The sequence below is a fragment of the Aythya marila genome (genome assembly GCF_965140915.1).
Source record: "Aythya marila genome assembly, chromosome: 12".
Lineage (NCBI taxonomy): Eukaryota > Metazoa > Chordata > Aves > Anseriformes > Anatidae > Aythya > Aythya marila.
Window position 1 is genome coordinate 8,614,263 of NC_139053.1, and position 20,829 is coordinate 8,635,091.

At 44.5% G+C, this 20,829-nt stretch overlaps 1 protein-coding gene across 1 annotated transcript; it reads right to left on the bottom strand.

The window, feature by feature from the left end:
* Positions 1 to 54: 54 nt before the first annotated feature.
* Positions 55 to 18,614, bottom strand: BBS2 (Bardet-Biedl syndrome 2). Its single transcript, XM_082769829.1, has 17 exons — positions 18,441 to 18,614; positions 18,126 to 18,353; positions 17,287 to 17,412; positions 16,948 to 17,010; positions 13,954 to 14,031; positions 11,512 to 11,616; positions 10,520 to 10,606; positions 9,105 to 9,240; positions 7,587 to 7,726; positions 6,683 to 6,827; positions 5,682 to 5,853; positions 4,553 to 4,682; positions 3,506 to 3,637; positions 2,842 to 2,979; positions 2,253 to 2,365; positions 1,427 to 1,575; positions 55 to 742 (listed from the first exon to the last, which is right to left on the bottom strand). The coding sequence occupies exons 1-17, from the start codon at positions 18,555 to 18,557 to the stop codon at positions 636 to 638; spliced, it is 2,166 nt and encodes a 721-aa protein (XP_082625955.1). The 5' UTR covers positions 18,558 to 18,614; the 3' UTR covers positions 55 to 635.
* Between the last annotated feature and the right edge of the window lie 2,215 nt (positions 18,615 to 20,829).

Consider the following 20,829-nt stretch of genomic DNA (forward strand, 5'->3'; position numbering starts at 1 on the left):
CACATCCCCACAATAAAACCAGGGGTTCTCTACCACAGAATAACTCTATACGGGAGCACAAGCCGGTAGCTGACAACAGAAGTTGGAGACAAGTTCCAAAAACTCAATTCCAAAGCTAGCAGGCTCATGGTCTTGCATTTCAGTTTGACTTCACATTCACCTCCAGGTTCTTAAGCCACAATGCAAATACAGTAATAGACATATTCCCAACTTGGTGTATGCAGAAACCAGACAACTGCTTCATTTTCCAGCAAATAACTTAACCGTAAACATCTCCCCAACTAAATCACAACAAAAGCAGTCAAACCAGTCTGTGTTTTAATGGTAAAGACTGATGCCGTAACTACAAAATATATTAAAATACATAAATAAGGTCATGTAAGAAAAATTAGTGTTTCAAGGTTATACCTCTGCCTTACATAAATACCACATCTGCACTTAAACTCTGAAGCTTCCTGTCCTTTGGCCTGCATAAATACCAGTTCTTGCCTGATGACTTAACTCAAATCCTACCTTTGCAATTACTCCACTCTACAATGGAGCAGGGAACTTAAATGCTTGTCTCGTTTTTGGTCCAGTAACTGCCTACTGCACGGAAACATCACCACTACACAACTGCTGTTCCTCTAGTCGTTTTAAGATGATGCTGTCCCCACACGCATTATCCTGAACAGCACATTAAAGTTGTTGCTTCTTATTGCATCCCGACAAGCAGTGATCACTTGTGTTTTAGGTTTGCCAACTGTGAATAGAAAAGAAAAAAAAAAAAGAAAAAACAGTTCAGTTGTTGAGTAAAAAAAAAAAAAAAGGTACAAATATTTATAAAGATCAAAATGTAGGGTGTTCTTTCACAAATATTTATACAAACAGCAAAGTCCCACCTTGCCTTTTTCTTAATATATAAATAAAATCATTTCTTTAAAGAATTTTCCATAGCTATATTACAGGGCAGCCTAAAGGACTTGTTGAAAGGGAAATGCTATAAATACAAAACAAAAAACAAAACCAACAACAAACTCTTTCTCCAAAGACCAACAGAACTAACAATAATATAAACAGCCTTGCTTAAGTTGATAGCTTTCTTCCTTTTTTTTTTTTTTTTAAACTAGGTTATAAATGAAGAACTTAAACACTACTTTACAACTGTTTTAAAAATTGTGTTCAACAAAACTAGTGATTTCTATACCTGAAAACTGCTTTGAACTGTTCTTTCCAAAATACTGTGATCCCAGATTACATTGGACACTCACAGCTCATTGTCACAGGCAATCGGCTAGGACTGAGCAATGAAAGGTTACTTCTACTGATTTAGCTTCAGGGCAAGCAGCCTGCAGCCACTTAGGCAAACCAGGTGGCCTCCGAGATGCATCTTATCTGCCCCAGTGGGATCCAGGACTCCCCGTGCCCTCCCAATATGCATACTTACCACGTAACCTGCCTGCCCTCTGGATTGCTTGGTTCACGGCTTTCAGATTATTCAACAGCTCAGTGTGATTGTTGCAACGAATTTTGTATTGATTTATTAAATCTCTGTTAAGATCATACAGCTCGATGTACCGTTTTTTCATGTTTTTCCTGGGGGAACAATCAGCACGGTTAGTTGAATCTCTGGGGACAAGAAAATAATTCCTGGTCTGTCAATATAAAGGTGTAACACTGCATGGTTGTGATGGCTGCCACCATTACCTCCATGACTGCAGCTACAGGACAGCAGACTTGTCTAGACGTGTTGGTTAACCTCATTATTTAACTGAATAAGGAGTCTATTTTTGTAGTTACGTTCTCCAAACAGGAGATGCCACGTTCCCCAGTGAAAGTGACACTGCTCTGCAGAAGTTCCGACCTCTTTACTGTCACCCTTCACAGTCAAGGCAGGAAATTAGCGAACACACAAGTCAGAGTGAAGGGACTGGCACTTAAAATTTATTTCCTGGTGTTCTCAGGGGTTCACACACCACAGACAGCTTTTAATTCCTTCTTCCCTTAATGTGTCTTTTCTAATATATCACCTTCTCAAGGCCAACTCTCCCTGCCTGTTCCATGCTAAGCCCCTAACCCTGCCCTTTTGCCTTCCCCAGGCTAGTTTTCTACCTAAAAATCAGCTCATGGTGGGAGCAGCCAAGGTACCAATTCTGCATGAAGAATTGTCACATCCACCACACCACACAAACGCTTTTGTGCTTTTTTTTTCTGCCTGAAAAGCAAAGGCTGGCTGTTCTACACACAAAACATATGAAGTGGCAACTGCTCACATGTCTCCCAGGAGTCGCGCATCTTCCGCCTGAACCAGCATGCTGCGGATGAGGTTGGAGTGCTCGGCCATGTCAGCAGTGAGCCTCTGATTCACTGAGTGGTGCTCGTCCACCTGTCCAAGGAAAAAATTCGTGAGAAAAGGCCCCCTGCCATTCTGGGCATACAGGAACACCTCAACTCAGCGCAAGAGGAAGTAACATCCCACCTTAACCTACCTGCATCCCTAGCACCATCCTCCTCCCCCTAACCCCTGGCTGCTAGGGCAGTACCTTGTCCCACAGAAAGAAGTGCTCTGCTAAGATGCAGACCTTATGCCCTGACCCAAATCCACACTGTCTTCCAGACAATATATTTACATTATTCTAAGTGCTCAGCTGCTGGGGACCAAGACCCTGTTCCATACAACAAAGAATAAAAAGAAAATTGAGGGAACCCCTTTGTCCTTTGCACAGAATACACAGCGCACCACTGCTGGCTGATTTACACCAAGAAGATAAAGCAGCTTAGAGATCCTCAGCTTCTCCTCTCACACCAATGTCCCCAGTGACTGCTTAGCTGCCATTTTAAAAATGCCCGATATTTCCTCACCTTGACCAACACTGTCTTCAGCTCCTCAAAGTACGCAGGGAAATCTGCTTCCACCTGCAGATCTTCAATTGCCAGAAAGGAGGCCATTGACTGGATAATGTCACCAGCTAAATCAATATCATCCGTGCTAATTGAAATCTGTCAGAAAGGACAAGAAAGCACTTAAAGGCTCTTCCACGACCAAATATCTCTTGAAACTGCTCAGCAGGACTGCCTCTAGAACAGACATCAAGGCTCAAAGCAGTTCACTCTAAGAGGCAAGATTGTTCCAGGAATAAGCTCTAAGGCTTGCTGGAGATAAGGAGACACCAATTTCAAAGGGGCTTTTATTTAGGCTTGAGGAAAAAGGAATTTGTGCATACAAGGCCAGTACAGGAGTTATGGGCAGCCCCTGGGCCTCAAATTGTGGCTTCCCACTCTGTGTGGGAACAAATACCTTCCTACAGATCTGTAGGCTAAACAATTTGCTTTGTTGAGTGGCAATGGAATTTCACCCACTAAGAGTAACACAGACTCAAAAGTTGCCAAAATCATCCGTGGAACTTGAGTACTTCCTCTGTCTGTTCAGTCCTCCTACAATTTTACAGCCTCCCCTTGGCACCACCTTTAAGTTTCACTGGTGTATAGTTACATGGCCGTTCCCCTCATCTCTGAAGTTACTCACCTCTCCGCCAGACTTGATTTTGATGAAGAGCTGACCTGCGTTACGAAGGGAAGTGAAGCAAACCTGAAAGGGAGCACTCTGAAACTCTGCATCCTCTGGCAGCAAGAAGCTCTGGTTCAGCCACATAACAATCTGGCAAAAAATAAAAATAAAACAAAGAATGAAGAGCATCAGCCATCACCTGTGCAGAAAATCTAGAGAGCCATGCAGTGCCCTTACATGTGCACAGGGCAGCAGGGCTGTTCAGGGTAGCTTGGGAGTTTCATTCACTAAGTTTCATCCCCTAAATGCATGTCATGAACTTGCTAGGGTGGGGACAGTTGGCTCACTGCTCCTAAACTGAATATATTTAAGGAAATCAAACCTAACAATATAAAACCACAGCTCAAGGTCAAAGCATAAGACCAGGCCTGGAGACTGGAGAAAGCTAGGAAGCAAGCTTGGTTCTATTACAAGAATTTAAAGGAAAGCGTGTTTCATCTTTTTTGTTTGTTTGGTTTTTGTGTTGGCTACTTAATGCAGGAAAGGTGACACACATATTGCAAAGCCTCACCGTTATGAGGGAAATGGCCAGCTCTGATCACCACCATCCCACAATTCAGATCTTTCAGAACCAAAACTACAGCACCACTGCTCAGCTGCTAGGTATCTGAGCCATTACCTGGGCCTTTATCCTGTTCTCTATTTATAACATTCATCACTCACTACAGGGATCCTGCCACTGGCACTCTATCAGTCATCACAGAGCAAACAAGATAATATCTGAAATACCTCATGATCTCAGGTCATTATTTCCTGCAGCTGCAGGAATCCCTGAAGCTGGGAATGTCTCAAGTGAGGCATTTTTAAAAATTAAAACAAAACAAAACAAAAAAACCCACTACCAAGTCAAGCTGTAACATACAGACTCCAAAGGCTAGAAACGCAGTCCACTGCATAATAATCTTTGCTCTTGGAAATCTCAAGCTAACTGCAAACCCTTCACTTGCTATGAAAAGCATCATCAGTAAACAGGACTAGAAATTAGGATTTAGAGCAGAAACTCACCCTCTGTGGCCTCTCATTCATTGTGCAGTTAACAAAGCTCAGCGGCTCCGTGGCTGAGTCTGGGCTGCTCAGGGCATACATGGAGAAGCGGGGAAGCTGTCTCGTCAGCTCAAAGACATGGAACTGTGTGCTGGAAGCAATCAAAAGGGAAAATACAGAGACAATTACAAACATAACAGTGATTCACCTATTTGCAAGGGCTCCTGGTTCTTTTTTTACCTGGGTATAAACATCCACAGCTTCCAGCAATGCAACCAACGGGTTACTGCTGGAAAGCAGCTGGATGCAGTAGAAATTGGATATTCCAGGCTTATCGCATCTCTTTATGAGGTTGAATGATTCCTCCCTATTGCTTTCACTTTCCATAATCCTTCCAATGAAATATATTCTTTAGGCTTACACGTTTAAGGTTCCATTATGTGACTGGGTATTTTATGAACAGCCTTTCTGAACTATTAAAAGCAGTAAATTAGACAAACAGAGGAAACAAAAAAAAAGGAATTCAGTTCCTTCTGTTCTTCTGCAGTGCTTGGCCAGCACTCAAAATACACCTCCCTGTTTAGCGAAAGGATGCTGCTTCCTGGGACGCCGCCAGATCTGGCAGATGTGAGCAGGGAGAAAGTTTTGGGTTTTTTTGAAAGTATATACGAAGAGGAAACTGGAAAAACGTTGTCTTGAAATCAGGCATATGCTGCTTTCTACTTGCCCCAAAGTCAAACGGGTTCAGGGTTACTTTTTAGCTTGAAAGACAGCACAGTGACTCCAGGTTTACCCAAGTATTATGGTAAGAGCTGTCACCATTCAGGCCCCTGGAGCAGCAAACCCTTAGAGCAGGCAGTCTGGATACAGCCTCTGCCTCTCATGGCTCCCTCCAGAGATCCACAAGAAAGCAGGCTTGGACAAGAAGTCAAAGGCAAAGCCAGAGCACAGCAGGTCCCAGTAACCAACTGGACCAGAGCTCAGTGTAACAGTATTTTTAAGAAAGTATTCCAGCTCGCCTTCCACTAACAAGAGAAGTGAGGCATCAGGGAATTAACGGTGCAGTTCCCGTGGGACAAGCATGAAGCCACATCACTGGTGTTTCCTGTCACACACTGGAGACCAGCAGAGTTCACAACACAAACCTCACCTGTTCCTGTAACCCACGAAGGCTTTGATGTGCAAATCCACTGGGACATCTTTGGGTGGAGTAAGGGGAACCCGAACACAACCTGAGAGGTTCTGGAGACTGGGGTGTACCACGTGGCTCTCTCCTTCAAATATGCCTTCAGCAAAGATCAGCACAGCACGGATGATTGTGTCTTAGCAACGGAAAGAAAAAATAGTTTCTAAATTAACAGCTGTCCTCTTGAAAAAAAATCTTTTTTTTTTTTTTTTTTCCCCAGAATTAAGCACAGGCAACTCTTTACAGCCCTCCTCTAAACTGTTAACATATTGCAAACAACCAGCACTACCACATCTGGATCTGATTGCATTCTCAACATACCTAGTGCTAGGTGAATAGGCTGCTTTGGGGCAGTTTCTGTCTTGCAGCTGAGGTCTAGCTGCATTCATGCAACACCCTCACGAGCACAGAGACTTAACTGAACACAACCTGAGCTCAAAGCTGCTGTGGTAGTCTCTGCATTCCTTACACAGTTTAACACGTACCAGGTAATCCACCCATAAACAACCAAGATTGTCCATTAATTTTTGGAACAGATTTTTTTATGTTGTTTTGCTCAGCTGTTTTTTGTTTGCTTTTTACAACAAAAATGTTGTGACAGAAGCGTATCCCTCTATACTGACCACTGCACTCATTCTTTCACAGAGGAATAGCACGGTGTTACTTTTTACTCTTTACAGTCAACACAAGGAATGTTGCAGGGATCACCAAAACTCATTTCATCTAAGTTAAATGTTAATTGCCTTGGAAAACAAAACACAAGAAGTAAATTCCAGCAAACTCCTCCCCCTTCCCCAGACCCATCAAAGGAGCACAGCTGATTCAAAACTGTGAAAGGAAAGCAACCACATAGGGGAAATTACAGACAATAAAGGGGAGACAGGCAAATCATCAGCTAAATATAACTAAATGTTTGCATGAATTTACATGGAAATAAATGCCAATGGTTGCAGGGTACCACTCACCATTTGTGGTGGAAATACACAGCTCCACGTGGGCAGACTGGCTGTCAGAGCCCAGATTAACTGACAGGGAGGTCTGGAGTTGGGTATTTGCTGGAATCACACCTCTCTGCCCATCAGCTTCCTTCAGTTGAGTGTTCTGTTCAGCCTGTTCCAAAACACATACCCTTCAGTATCAGAATTTCAAGATTTTCATTCAAGCAACCTAGAAAACGTGTGTAAGTCAGTTCTCTTTTCCTGCAGGAGAAGGCTGCAATGCCCAGACACCTCCCATATTTATAAACAGCAGCTGGATTAGGCACGAAGCTGTGGACCCTTGTGCCACGATTTGTTCAAGTGCTTTCTTGTTGATGGAGCTCAGCTCTGTACCCAAACCTCCATTCAGAAAAGCACTTTGCATATATTTAACTTTAAGCAAAAATTCCATGCTTTTGCTGCGGTGGTTATTTACTTTTCAAACATAAGCCTGCTCTTCCCTCAGACTATTTTTCAAAGCCCTGTAATTCTGCACCTTCCCCATCAAGCCACAAGCGCGCTGCCGGTGTACCTTGGCAGTGCTCTCACACAATCCTCTCCGACTCCCAAGTTGGCGTAGGCATGGAAAATTACAATTTTCAGTCGTAAGCTGATGCACAGGGCTGAACAAAACCCAGCTCCAAACCCAACTGCTCCAGTGAGCTGATGAGGCAAGGAGCACATTACTTACTACAGAAAGAAAAGCAAGTTCTGAACTTGCACAAGGCGCGAGCCAGACGTGCAAGCAGGAATCCCAGGCAGACAATCTCACTGCTGATTGCAGGTTACAGCTCTGACTTGTCCAGACTGCCCCACGACCTCCTCTCAGATTACAACAGATTTATAGCAATGGGAAGACAGGTTTTAGCCCTACACATTGTTTAAATAGTACCTTGGCGTTTTCCTCATAATTTCTTAATTCCAGGAGCAGATTTTGTTTCTTTTGGCTAAGTTCTCGGATCAGGTCCTGCTCAGCACTTGTATCCATCAGGTTTCCCTTCATCTCCTCACCTCCTGGCAGATAGCCTCGGACTGCACAGAAACAAAACACACAGAAAAATCTGACACCTGTAAAGAATACGCTGCCCAACGGCGTAACCCCAGTTAAAAGTTGTAGGAACACAGAAAAACACATTCAGGGTGCACAATGCCCTCCAATAAAAGGGCTCACTTTATTATTTGCAGGTCAATCATTTCTTTTAGATGAGAGCAAGCCAGAAAATACACTGATACACAGAAAAACAATGTTCTCAATCCTACAATTGACCTCGTGTGAAAGGAAGCCAGTCCCAAACAGAACTCTAATGACACGCAATGACAAGCATTGTGAGAATGCAGAGGCTTGCCCATACAGTGTTTATTTTTGTATTATGATTTAGTAATTATTAATATTATTTACTATTACTATTTAGTAGTGCCTTTTTTTTTATTAATTAGTTTCTGTTTATTCTTTATTTTTAGCCCTGCCTAAAGGCTCCAGCCTAAAGGGATCCCCACTGTGCCAAGGTTTCCAACACACACGTCAGAAGAGCATGATCATGTTGGTGAAATTAACCTACTAGGATACTGCATACAACATCCCCCTTCTGTAAGCCTGGGAAAAGGGTTTCAATGCTGAAGCCAAAGTCCAGCACTTCCCAGCAGCCTGTGATTAAGAGAGACAGAAAAACACTGCGCTATTTAACAAGGACAGGCTTTTGTTCCAGTGGGCTGTGCCAGACCTGTTTGTCTCAGGTCATTGAAGCCAAGCAGTTGGATAATCACACCAGTGCCTTTCCTGGAGCCATCGTGCATGCCCGTAAATTCATGCTGAACTTATTTAAATGATCTCCAATCATATCTGTTTCCAGTCACAGTAACCAGGTCTCACTGCCTGAAAGTCTGGTGGGACAAATCCACCAGTTCTACAGTCTCAGAAGAGAAATTCCCAGGAAACAAAGGGCTGTTGACATCCAAAATTTCTAATACAATTAACAACTCATCTTTCGAACAAAACCAAAATACATGCACCTTAAGCTCTCTAACCCCCTTTATCCACTGTTAAGCAACCCAACAACTAGCACATATTTCCCATATATTGATCTTTCATAATGTTGCCTGAAAAACTGTGGTCTTTACTGAGCATGTTCCTCTTTGCATTATTAGGAAGGGACATTTTCTATTAGGCAAACAAATTCTGATGGCTTCTTGGACCATAATGAAATGCACACTGATTATCATGGAGAAAGCGATATTCAAAGTCCTGTTTGCAGATAGCCTAACACAAAATTCCCTTAACTTTGCACAAAGCAAAGGGAATTTGGCACACAAAAATGCCTGTGGAACCGAAACAGCGGTTAGGTAATCTGAGATGACGTGATGTGCCTGATATCACTGTGTGTTAAATTAGTATCCTGAACAATGCTCTTACCTTCACCGTCAACTGAACAGCAGATTAACTGGGTGCTCCCATCCATCCTGTAATCCCCCTCCACCACACCTGCAATCGAGGAGGCAAAGTTGTCCTTAAAAATGACCTCCCCCGTTCGGTCACTGCGCGCATCAACCTGGAACAGCAAAGAGTTCCAAGACACAGCATGAACAAATAAGCTAGCTCCAAAATAAATGCCACACCATACTCCGGGTTGTTAACTGAAAGCCAGCTCCACTCACGGAACTGCAGATGGATGAACCTGCAGTTCTGCTGATCAGAACGCTCCAGATGAAAAATGTGTTATCAAATGACCTCTAGACAGACTCAGCCAGAAGGAACTGCTCTTCAGAGATACTTCCCCAAGTTACAAACAACAGGAAAAAAAAAGTCATCTGCAAGCCTGCAGAGGGAAGGTTGTGCACATGTGGATGCACCAAACTGTAAATAACCTTAATGCAGTATTTACAGTGTCTCGTCTTATTTGCTGTCCTTGACTGATGAACTACCTTTACACACATGTCACAACCTTTAGTTATCTTTTGATGGAGAAGGGAGCTCAGGTCTGTGGATAGTGTCTCTTGCAAAGCATGGGACCAACATTACTCTTTCGAGGAGCTAGGGACTGTTTCAGACCAACACGCAGGGTAGAGACTGCCAGTTGAAAAGAACAGAAAAAGGAGTACAGCAAGGAGAGGTTCTCTCTTTAATGATGTTATACACCTAATCCAACATAAATTACAACATATCTGGGCTCTAGACTGCCAGCTTGATATGAAGTTAATTAAATTCCTCCAGGCTAATGAGAGTAATGAGAGGTGCTAAGAAAGAAGCACAGATTTACCAAAAAAAAAAATTTGCAAGCTGTGTCCAAGAGAGATTTGGCAGCTAGAACAGTCATTTCTGGCAAAGGGAAATACCAAGCAACAGGCTTAAGAGACTAGACCGAGCTGTATAGCATGCCTTTACATAGGATTAAATAATACTTTGATGGATTTACTCTAATCCTGCCACAGTCAAGGCCGACGCCGTTCTCCTCTTACATAACCACTCCTTTTTTCCCCTGTAGTTTGAGAACATTCAGGGTGCACAGCACATTATTAGCATGCACCCAAGACACAGCCGAAGAGACTTGAGATCTGTAGGATGTGGCGTATGATCTCTGCTACTATAGAAACAACTTGCCACACCTTAGCAATTGACTCTGAAGCAAGCAGAGGAAGATTTTCTCTGACTGATCTTGCATTTGGCACAGGATTCGCCAGACAAACTAAGTTTACCATAATAATACTTCAGCGCTCATTTTTCAACAGTCTTTTAATATTTTGTCTGTTCTACTTCAGAAAAATTAACAGCCCTGTTAAAACACAGCTTCCAGATTTACACCTCCTCGTTTTTCCCCAGTATGAGCTCACCTTCCCATTGGACCAGCCAGTGATCAGCTCGCATACCCCATCGGAGTTGAGGTCAAACGCATGTATGCTCATCGCGTGGTTCTTAGACTGAGGACAGAAAACAAAGAACAAACTACAATGGGGTATGTTTTCTAACCTGCACATGCTTGATACATGCAAGACACTGAAGAATGAGTCCACAGAAAGGAACAGAAAAACTTCTCTTAAAAGGAAGTTACAGCATCACTATCTGCAAGATCACACACATCTTCGAAATCTTTCGCTCTCGCATTATGAATCTAGTCCACTGCTCTCAAAGAACCTGATTTTTCCCTTGAATAATTTTCATCCAAGCAGATGATTAGAATTCAGAAAGTATAAAAAACAGATTTTCTAGAAAAAATATCAGTTTCAACATTTTCATAAAATGAGACCACTGAGGAAAGCCATTAACCTCTTCCTGCCACCTCCCAAGGAATCCTTCTTATTGCTATTGAATAGGCTGTTCTAATCTGTGCTATATTAAGAATATTAAAATGAAAGCTCTTCCCAACAGTGATTAGCTACAGCAACTCCTTGCTTTTGATGTAGAAAAATTAGCTTTGAACATATACAATGCAAGATGAATTCGGTCTTTGAAAAAGAGTTTATTGATTCAACAATGCAGCCAGAAGCATTTTCTAACAAATAGTTCACATTTTGCTGTTGCATCTCTGTTCCTTAAGTGACCCTGCAAAGCTGAAGCATCCCCAGATGTATGGTTTTACCAGGGCTGTTAAAGCCATCATCAGTAGTCCCAAAAGTGCTGAAGGAACTGACACGTTACTAATTTTGCATGCATCTATAAAAATGGGTAGATTTTGTAACAACAAAGTTACATTAATTGCTATGCTCAGAAGAAAATTTCAAATTCTTCTGAGGAGTTTTGGTGTTACCAGTACGACCAGAGACTAGCCACCAAACCCTCAGGAGAATTCAAACTTTCTGTGATGTCATTCCAGCATTGGACTAACCTTAATCCTCCAGTAGCGGGCTGTCTTGTCATAAACTCCGACCGTCCCGTTAGAAAGAGCATAGCCAAAGCGACTGCCGTACATGGGGCTAAGTGCTGTAACAGTCTTGTGGGGGAAAGGGAAAGGGCAGACAGAGAGAGAAAATACACGAATCAGGCAGGACACATCTACTTCTGCATCTTCAAGTACCAGAGAACAGACTATACACCATCTCTATCACATGAACTGTACATTAATTGAAATTTAAGTCTACTATACAGAGCACTAAATATTGAAATAACTATTTTTAAAACTCAATTTAACATGACCAAAGGCCTTGTAGGATTTCCCCACACAAGCTGGATTGCCAGTGTTAACATGCAATTCAGCAAAGATTGCAGAATTGCCCTCAAACTGTGTTTTTTGATCAAATATTTACTACCACAATCAGCAGCCCAACTGCTCACAGGATTCCTGTGGTCATCAGTGCTAATACATTGCCACCGAAAACCTGCTCCAGACACACAACACTCCTTAAATCTTCAGGATCTGAGGATGCCAAAGAGTTCAACATGACAAGGGCTGGGAAAGCCCTAGAGATATTGGTAGAAAACCTTTGCCTAAGATTAGCAAGATAAAAATTAACAGCTCCCACGGTCGGAGTTTTTCAGGAAGACAATTACAACAGCGGGCTGGGTATTACCTGAACAAGCAACAGCTCCAGGAAAAGACCTGAGAGCCATAACCCAGACCACTTCTCCCTCCTTCTGAGAAGCATTAATTCACAGTTCTTCACTGAGCAAGGTCTCTCAGTGTTTGGACACGCATCCTTTCACCTTGCACAAATACTAGAGATCTTAATGTTGGGAGGAACAAGCACAAGAGTCTGTCTGGTCTCCCATACAAGGTAGCTCATGAGATTTCCTTAAAATTAACTCCTTCTTGAACTCCAGCACTTCTCTAAAAACCAGACCTTGCTGTGAAGACTCCCAGTGAAACTGAATCCACCCCTGCCTCTGCTGAAGTCACAGAGAAGGTAGCAATCATCCCCACCGTTTAGCATGTGCACCTTAGTGTCTGCTTTCAGGCTACAGCCACTCCACATTGCTATGCGTGGTGTCCTTAATCAGAGCTCTTGGCAACAATTCAGTCCTACAGGCGGGTGTCTGCAGACAGTCATGAAAGCAACATGTAAGCTGCATTAAACTCAGCTGACTGTGCTCCTGGATTTTTTTTGCTACAGAGCACGGTTTCCAAACCCTTCACCGTTCCCTCTCGTGGACCTTCTCCAAAGCCTTTCCCAAGTAACAGCACCCTCCAAACTGCGAGCACCCAGCGAGGAGAGAAGACCCCAGCAACAGACAAAAAGTCACAGAGGCAACAATACCCTGCATACCCAAAGTGTGCATTTATAAATTCAAGAATCACAACACAACAGCTTTTGTGATCTCATTTTCATCAGAAGAAGCAAATAAACACAGAAAATGCAAACTATTCAAGTCTTCCAATATGTGTATAATGTGCAAAGCCACCGTCTCCTGCACTTGCCTTCCTAAAAGGAAAGGTTTAGGTGCAGCTGTGCCCTTTCAAATTAGAACAGTAAGACTGTAACAGGCCTCTTAAGGCTCTACAGGTGTGAATTTGAAACAACTCTACTGTAGATCTGGAAGCAAACGATACATGAGAGTGATGGACCATTCACTTCCTCTTAACTGAAAATCCCAACATGACTCTGGATTGGCTGCTGCACAGATACTGGGATGCATTCTGTTATGCCCAGTTCTAATTCTAGCTATATTAACAGCTCCTTTTCCTGGAACACTGCCCTCATTCATCTTTAAGAGCTCTTTCTAAGTCGTTTAATAGCTAACTAAGCCTTTTAGTCCTAACTCTGGCAGCAAGGAGTCCTCAGATCTTCAAGGACAAAGGTTGTACTCCAGGCACCACAAAAGTGCAGTCCTCTTTGTGCAGCCAGCGTACGACCAACTGCAATACAAACCTCCAGTTTTGCCTGGGTGGCCCCCTTGTACCCAGCCACACACCGTGTGGATACAAACGGGGACAAGTTGTCCCATCATGATTGTGTCAACACTTTTGAGGAAAACAGCAGCAGAAGACGTCCTGCTGCTCAGGAGGCACTAAGAGCTTCGGTCAGTGGGCTCCTTCCTGGAACCACAACCACCTTTGGACAGGGCCCTGCTTTTCAGTCAGACAATAATTACTTTCCTTAGTCTGGTTAAAGGTTTGTAAACAAATAAAAAAGCAAGAAACCCCGTGCAAGTGTTATTGAAGATGTTGTTAAACCCTAACTTTTGCAATGCTAGCTGGATAGATACCGTGCCAAACCGTTAAGTAACTATTTAACTACACAATACATTTGAACCAGAGTAACCAGAAAAGCTTTATAGTACACAACATTTTCAACTTCATCTGTGTAATAAACGTTAGCTAGAAATAATTTACCTCTGTTTCTGACATTTCCGCCACAATCTCATCTTCTTTAAATACTCTGATATCAAAATCTTCAGAGCCAACAAGAAGCTGCAAAAATAATGAAATCTACCTTAACAAGGCTTAATCGAGGCAAGAAAATAAAAATCACAGACTGTTGTACGGAGAAAGCAAATAAATATTCCAAGTCCAGCAATGGAGAGGTTTCAACAGCAATAGGAAATGTTGCCAGCAGAACAAAGGGCACCCTCAGTCAAGAAAAGCTTTCAGAAGTTCCCCATTGATTGAGTACTAGTCACACTTTTTCGGCAAGATGGACCCTACAAAAGCACTGTGAAACATCTGGGGTAGGAATGAGAAGAGATACTTTGGAGCATCAGGGCTATGCTATTTTCTTGCTGTTATCATTTGTAACCACAATTATAAACACCAAAATACTGCGTTGCCTGTGCTGGAGCAGGGGGCATACAAAGTTCTGACTTACTACAAACTTACTACAAACAGCTGGAAAACCTTTCACTGACCAGCCAGCCCTCGTGTAAATGCTCAAACCCAATGAACCCAAGTAACCATCACTGCCTCTCCTACAGATGGTGGCTGCCACTACCACAAAGCAAGGGCAAAGTGGGCTTTAGCTTGATGTAAACGATTACACAGATAGGACATCAGCAGTGAATCAGGTCTTCTGCATTCTCACTCCTTATCATCTATTTATTAGCTTGTTTCCTATTTCCTAGGTTTGAGCAGGTAGAAGGTATTAACTGAAAAGGAGAAAGCAAGGAACAGTCCTGCACCCATCTAAACAATGACAGAAAATGATATATAAATCAAAGCTTAAAACTCAGTAGTGCCTTTCCCCACTGGAACCAATGAGCCTTCCATCTTTACTTGGCAGAATGGATACAAACACATACCAAAATTGGATTTAAATAAATAAATAAATAAGCAAGACTTTTCTTCTTCCAAGGTGAAGCTGCTTCAAATTATGACAAACTAAATTACACAAGCTTTAGCTTACTGTAGCTATTGAAATAATTTATTGCAAATAAAATTGTAGAGATTTCTTGACAAGCCATGACTCCACCATCGAGCAGCAACTAGCTAAATGCACAGAAAGCCACATCAGTTACTGGTGACCCTGCATCACATACAGGTGCCTAGAAGATGCTTTACTAATTTGATTTTATTGAAGTTGTCCACCTTGGTGACTTTCATGCCCCTGGACTCAAACGTGAAAAAGTAAGGAAAAACTCCCACTTCGTCCCCCTAGTCTCTGACACTGTTTACTTTCTCCCATCTTGCCAATCTAACATCCTAAGACAGTGACTTGAACAAATCAGTTGTGCTAGCTTTTAAATGACAGAAGTCTAGTCACACAGGTTTAAAAATCGGTCCATTTTAAATGTAGACATACATGTATTTTCATGGGGGAAAAACAGAAATAAAGTTAGCACATCCACTTATCAGATAAAACAAACAAACAAAAAAAATCAATTTCAGTTGTAAACCAGGTGCAGTTTCACATAAACCACAGCTTACAAAAAATCTTGTAGACATTTAATAGTAAAAAGAACCCAAAAAATCTCAGAAAATGGATGCTGGGCTAACTGGCTGTGTAAGTTGGTTGGTTAAGGCATCCAACCCTGCCTAGCTCAAAGCAGCAACAGATTATACCAACTGCTGAGACTGAACCTTTGTCAAGCAGAAAAACAGAACAAAAAAAGCACTTAGAAGCCCAAATACAAAACATTTACAGATAACACCACCGATCAGTTTCCCTGTTTTCTCACAGAAGGCAAGAACCTTTATCCACTGCCTTTGCTTTCTATAGCCATCACCCTTTCTATAACCATTTTTTTAAAATGCCCTAAAAGAAGCTGTGCTGAAATTGATTGTAAAACCTGCAAGATTTTCTGTTTCCTAAAGATCCCAATCAAACAAAGGGTCTGCACCAGCACAGAAGCTATAAGAAACACCAAAGATGTAGAGGCCATGTACATGTCACTATAAACATGACATAGTTCATGTCACTATAAACATGACATAGTTCATAGTTCAAGTTCAACATCACAAATGAGGACTTCCTGGGAATTCAAGAGAAGAGCTTAAATTAATTCTGATTAAAATTGGAAGATGACAAAAGTACGTACTTCTAGCGTGGTGACTTAAAAGGTTATTTATTTGCATCTGAAGCATACTAGGAAGCCATTCTTTTTTCTTTAAGAGTCATGTTTATAGCGAAGATCCTTCAATTCACACAGGATGGAGGAACATTTACAAAAACAGAAGATGCCACCCAAATTCACGTCACCCATCCATCGCAGTCTGCGTGATTAGAACAGCAGCTGTTTCCTATCATGTCTCACATCCTATCAGCAAGATGCGTGCTACTCTTTTCATTTTAAATCCGAAAAGTAAGGAACATACTATTTCCTCACATCACTGTGGAGAAGAAACAGGGAGAATGGAGGCAAAGACAGACTCTGTGATTTTGGCAATCATAAGTGAAGTGCTTCGCAGCACAGCTTTTTAAGGGCTCACTTTCACTGTAAGATGCTTGCGAGTTGTACCTCTGCCACTTAAAAAAATATTTATAAACATGTTCAAAAAATATGACTGAAACAGATGCCTTGCAACTGATGATCAGAGATGTTTCATTGTATTTCCCCTGTATTTCTGGCATAGTTCAAAAAACATGAGAGAAGTCTCCATCGCAGCTGGCCATCTATTCACCAAGGCAAGGCAGCAATACTGTGAAGCCCCCAAATATGCCTCGTTTCACACATTCCAAGTAGTGCCAGAGAGCAGGGCTGCTCCCCATATGCAGATTGAGCAATGGTGCCTGGTTCTGCCAGGCTGGAGCCTGAAAAAGGGACAGCTTCCCCACAGGGATCACTTTCACTGGTAGTATGTCAGTTGTATTTGATAATGCACTTTTTTTTTTTTTCCTACCACTATAAGACCATGAAAACAGATAAATTCACGTGTAAGTGGTTACAAACAAACCTCGGTTTTGCCATCACCATCAAAGTCGCACAGTGCTAACGAACGAACGTTGTCTCCAGTAACCTAAAATGAGAAAGACCATTTTCAACACTGATAGCTGTCAGAAGCTACACTTTTTATTATCTCAGCTGCAATGAGTGCAGTCAAGTACTTGAGTAACATCTGAATGCACTAAATACATGGTCAAACACACAGAATTTAAGCTCTGAAATAAATTAAGAAAGATCTTAGCTGTTCAACAACCAAATTAACATATACTGTATTAAAAAAAATCCACAGCAATTAGTGCCACCAAATGAATCTTTTAATAACATCAAAAGCATTTATGTGTAGCCCTACCGTCCAAAAAAGGTCGTTTCCTTTGTAATCAAAGCCTTGCAGGGCACAGTTGCCACCAATAATAGCAAGTGGAGATGTGATATCTCCCAGCTTTCCAAGAACTATTGCATTGGCTCCATCGGAAACCTACAGAGAAACATTAAAGGAAAACAAAACAAAACAAATAATGTGACATCAGAGCACACCGATTAAAAAAGCTTCCCACATTACCACATTTGTCTCCTTTCTAGCAGTGCCAGAGTCTTGCAGCATAACCTGGGTGTGTGCTCCCCTTCCACTTTGTGGGTGCAGTTACAGCAGGGTTGTCATAAGGCAAGACAAAACTGACAACCACCATTTCTGAAAGGGGCTAACGAGAAACCAGACGTGAAGTCGGGCCCACTGGTGAATTAGGGGGGTTATAAAGCCAAGAATTAAGGTGTTTTGACTAGTTATGCACGTGTGTTGACCATTAACCTTTTACTACAAAGTGAGTTGTGCTGTCATGTAAATCCAAGACCTCTTCAAGTTTTTCCTTATATTTTGATTCCTTGCTAAAACCCACAATTCCTGTCACTATGTGTGACCTGGAGAGATGAGGGTGAAAAAATGAGCTTAGCTGAGCTCTAGACACTGAGTAAAATGTATAAATTTTGCCTTGCTAGGTTGATGTGTTATGGTAACATGCTCTCCCTCACACATACATGGGTATACACCCTACTAATGCTTTGTATACACAGGTGTACACCCTACATCCTCACACATACACAGCTAGACACCCTACTAACGCTTTGTCCCTCATGTGTACGCCTCCTAGTAACACTTTATTTTCGAGGGGCAGGCAGCACGCCTCGACTCGCCTCTCGGTAGAACAGCTCCGAGTTGTCGTGCACGTCGTAGGCCAGCAGGCTGGTGGCGGTGCCCACCAGCAGGCAGTCGGCGGCCGGCTGCGGGCGCAGCGGCCCGGCGCTGAGGCAGGAGATGGCCTGGTTGATGTTGAGGAGCGAGACGGCGGCGTCCTGGCCGCTCGGCACCATGCGGCTGGGGCCGGGCCGGTGGCCGGGGCTGTGCGGGCTGTGGATGAAGACCTGAGGGGAGCAGAAGGGGGGGAGGCAGTGAGGGAGCGCCCCGCGCCGCCCCCCTGCTGCTGCCTCTCCACCCCCCCCCGCCGTTACCTTGCCCGCTTGGGTGGCGGCCGCCAGGCACGGGTGGGTCCCGTCGAAGCGGCCCAGCGCCACGGTGCGGGGCACGAGCTTGTGGCTCAGCTTCAGGGTGAAGACGGGGACCAGCATGGCTGGGGGGGACGGGGACGGGGACCGGCACCGGCACCGCCACAGCGCGGCTCGGGCCTGGGCTTGGCGCCGCCCGCGCACGGAGCCGCGTCACGGGGCGGAGCGGGAGGGGGGGGCGGTGAGGGGCTGGGGGGTAACTGGGGGGGCAGTTATGGTGGTGAGGGGGCAATTAGACAGCTGGGGGGGCAGCTAGAGAGCTTGTGGGGGGAATTAGAGAGCTGGGGGGGCAATTAGAGTGCTGAGGGGACAATTAGAGAGCTGGGGGGGCAGTTAGGGTGGTGGGGAGCAGTAGAGGCGGTGAGAGTGCTGAGGGGGCAGTTAGAGTGCTGAGGGGGCAATTAGAGAGCTGGAGGGCAGTAAAGGCAGTGAGAGAGATGAGGGGGCAATTAGAGAGCTGGGGGGCAGTTAAGAGTGGGGAGGGGGCAGTTGGATTGGGAAGGGGGCAGTTAGGTGGGGGGCAGCTAAAGATGGGGAAGTTGGGGGGCAGTTTGGGAGGTGGGGGGGGAGGTAGGGTGTTTTGGGGGCAGTTGGGGAGGACAATAAGATATGGGGGGCAGTTAGGTGAGGGTGGTGACGTGGGGAGATGGAGGAACAATAAGGTATGGGGGGCAATTGGGGGGCAGTTAGGTGATGGGGTGGTTAGAGGCGGGGGCATTTGGGGTAGTTGGAGAGGCACAGGGGCAGCTGGGGGGGCTGGAGGGGGCAATTAAGGGGCAGTTTGAGGGGCATGGGGGCAGTTGAGGTAGCACAGGGGCAGCTGAGGGGCAGCTGGCAAAGCAGGGGGGCAGTTGTGGGATTGGGGGGGCTCTTGGGGGCAATTAGGGGGCTGGGGGCAGTTGGCGGCACCAGTGAGCCCCGTGCTTTCCCCTCAGCTGTGCTCTGAGGAGCAGCTCCCCGAGGTCAGGCTGGGTTTTTCAGGCAAGGTGAGGAGGAGAAGAGCCGTGAAAGCCCACCAGGAGTTAAATTCAGCCAGGAAAGGGCCACCTCGGAGCCCTTCTGCCTTCCTCTGCCTGCTGCAGGCTGGCGTCTCCGTCCGTACCGCATCTGTCTTCTGTCCGTCCTGCTGATGTACAGCAGAGCCAGGAAAACGGTGCCATCCCCTTTTTAGCGTTCATATCCCTTAATTTAAAAAGCACAGTTACAGAGAGCAGGACAGTCCCTTCAAGGCACACAGCTATTTTATTTAAAATAAAATTTCAGCGAGCTGTGCAGAGGCAAGGGCCTTCCCAGCCTGTTTTCATGGCCACCGTCCATCAGCTCCGGGGCTCTCGTAAGCACCAGGAGTCACCATCACGCCGACCTGAGGATCCAGCACTTGGTGTTGGCCTCTTTGTAGCTCCCAGGGGAATTCGGCTTTACCAAAACACAGCTGGCACCATTTGTTGTCTTCCTAGGCAAAGCTCGGCTGCGCGAGGAGGAGCTGGCTGTGGCAGTGGCAGGATGAGCATCGCTGCCCACCCAGGAGCTGTTTATTGGCAAAAACTTCAAATATAGCTCGAAATTCACCACGTCCTTATCTGACCGGAGCTTCCTGCCTGATGTTCCCTGGCAAGATGTAAAATCCTGCTCAGATATCGAGCGGTGGGTGGCTGGGTTAAATGTTGGCAAAAATCACTATCACCAACCCTCTGAGGGGGGATAGCGAGGGCTGGGGGAGAAGTGGGGATGGGAATGGGGATGGGGATTGGGATTGGGGTTGGGTTGGGGTTGAGAGAGCTACTGCCTTCCCAAAAGCATTGGCTACGTGAGCTTTTTCCATGGGCACAGGACCAGGGCCACCTCTTGCACGGTTTCTGGCACTGGGCAGATGCAGGCTATGAAGACATCAAGGAGAGCATGGCATCCTTTTATTCGGTGTGCTTGCACGGAGGGGGTTGGTGTTGTGCAAGCTCAGACAAGTGTCTGCTTAACGTCCCGGGGGATTGCTCATCGCTCTTCCCTTGGCTTCTAATTCTGAAAATTAGCAAGTGGGGGAAAAAATGAAATTAAATATGCCCAAGGTAATGATACTTGGAAACTTCAGGTCACGTTTCAGCCAGGGGAGGCGGCGAGCAGTTGGAGCAGGTGAGTTTGAAGTCTGTGGGAACCTGAGAAACACAAAGGGAAGGGAAGGAGCAGGGGAAAAAAAAAAATCCGAGCTGCACACTGGGAAAGCATCAGGCCGGTGAGTTACGATGATGATGAGAGTTCAGATGATGCCTAATGAAGCAGGCAGTGCCAGCAACGCTGGGCGGTGGGACAGAAAGACACTGGGGTGTCCGTCCTGGGGGGT